This window comes from Branchiostoma floridae, chromosome 13, assembly GCF_000003815.2.
Source record: "Branchiostoma floridae strain S238N-H82 chromosome 13, Bfl_VNyyK, whole genome shotgun sequence".
In the NCBI taxonomy this organism is placed as follows: Eukaryota; Metazoa; Chordata; class Leptocardii; order Amphioxiformes; family Branchiostomatidae; genus Branchiostoma; species Branchiostoma floridae.
The window spans coordinates 17494515-17496553 of NC_049991.1; the positions used below are offsets into that span (position 1 = coordinate 17494515).

The following is a 2039-nucleotide window of genomic DNA, read 5'->3' on the forward strand; positions in this document are numbered from 1 at the left end:
TGTCTGCTATTTGCTACCGGGTGATCTCTATCAGGGCCTGCAATCCCTTGGGGATATTTCAGTTGTTGTCGTCGACGTCACAGCACGCTAACAACTGCAGGTAAAAGAAGTTGTCCGGCAGGTCGGCCAAGCCCTGTCTACCTGTACCAGGGCACGCACAATCTGGCGCGAAAGGAGTCATGTAGGCCGTGTTTCTACGCAAAAAGGAGCATTTTCCAAAGGCGGTTGTGACACGAAGAATAGACTCGTGTGAAGGACAATGTCACGGCTGTCTGCTGCGAGAGGAGATGCACTGTTCGTGAGGCCCGCCAGTAGCCTGATAGGGGAAGCGTTCTGGCTGCGTCACGGGGAGGGCACAGGGAGGCAGGCACTGGAGCGGGTAGGTATTTTGATACTAGTGTGTCGGTATTACAGTTAGATCGGCATTAAGTATAAGCCGTGGTTCACTAGCTAATACGTTTGCTTGTTGGAGAAATTGTTTAAAAGTCGTCTTACGTTACACTGTTACATTGCAAGTAGATTTTGCCCAAGAATAAGCTGGATGATAAGGATGGTACTTATCGATCCTTTCCCGCGGGTCCGATTTACGCATTCTTTACAGATTATACGTCTGAACAATAAGACATTTTTTGCATGTGCCACGACCAATTCAGTCACAAAATACTGACATTGTCCATTTCTATCTCTTCTTTGTAGAAATGGATAGCAAACGCAGTTACTATATTAGATACTCAGTTTACTCACCAATCTCTCATTACGACAATAGAAAACAACGTTTAACGAAGAACAGGCGCTGTTCGCTGTGTCATTGACCTATGACATTTACCAAAAGAAACATAATGTGTTTTTCCTATGGCCTTGGGATATGTTGGTATATTAGGTCTTCTTAATGAGTGTACGGAAAATGCAAGGTATAATTTAGAACAAAACACTTTTCCAAAGTGCGTGTAAACGCTGTATGCTTGACATGAAGGTTTAGACTCTTTAAACCCCTTAGCAGAAAGAAGACACTGACTCGGTTTACAGATACCTTAGAATTGGGCTTCAGATAGTTTGAGGCCAGCAGTGTTCAGTGCCTAGTTTTCTTGACCACATTCTTCAACAAAACTACTACCTACTCTTTTAATAATACAGGGCATTTGTATCAACTGTGCTAGTAATCTTTATGCGGGAATGTTACAGAATAGTATGTCTAGGACATTGCTGGTCTGAGACATGTACCATGTGTTCTGTCAGGCTCGAATAACTTCTGCGTCGAGAGGAAACGGAGGCAGAACTTATAGTTATAAATACTTGGTTTTCATGTTGTCTAGAGTCTCTTGAGGGTGGTGAAATGGACATTGTCTTATAATGCCTCAGGCACTGTAATGGTTTATCCTGTTTGTCCTAGCCTAAAAATTGAGAAGTACTAAATTCTAAAACGCGACAAAGGAACAATCATCTAGTAAATATTCAGCTAAGTAAAGTTGTTAGTTTTGTTGGTTTGCCGGCAATATAACCTGGTTATACCAAGGTTATATACTCATCAAAACAAGGTAAAACTGTCACAACAGAGGCTCCCTTGGGGTTTGGGGAGATAAATGGTAATGAGGGGTCACTGAATTATTTATTCTCTTTACGTCTATCACAAGCACGCACGGAAAGGTGGCCTACTTTTGTTTTTGTTTAAAATCCCTGGAGTCGATCAGCCCGGCATGATGACCCCCAAAATACAAAATGCAAAAACACTCGTACACGCACCGGTACGAACGCACGCACATGCATACGTACGCACGCACACACACACACAGACAGACACTAACGCACACGCACAGAGAGGGTCGCGCGCACACATACACACACACAAACACAGAGAAACGCACGCACACACACATGTGCACAGAGAGAGAGAGAGAGACGCACGCACACGCGCTCACCGCACGCACACAGACAGACACGCGCACACACGCACACACATACACACATACAAAACACACACACACAAACACAATCAATGAAGTATACGGTTGGATTTTGTACATTGTCCTTTGTTTGAGCAG

General features: G+C 43.9%; 1 protein-coding gene across 1 annotated transcript in view; it reads left to right on the forward strand.

Annotated features, from left to right (window-relative positions):
* Window positions 1–244: 244 nt before the first annotated feature.
* The window catches only part of LOC118428722 (mitochondrial glycine transporter-like), a 19736-nt gene continuing 17941 nt past the window's right edge, over window positions 245–2039 (forward strand). Inside the window, exon 1 of the mRNA XM_035838882.1 lies at window positions 245–379. Within this exon, the coding sequence (XP_035694775.1) occupies window positions 260–379 (120 nt within the window). The 5' untranslated portion in view covers window positions 245–259. The remainder of the gene's footprint in view (window positions 380–2039) is intronic.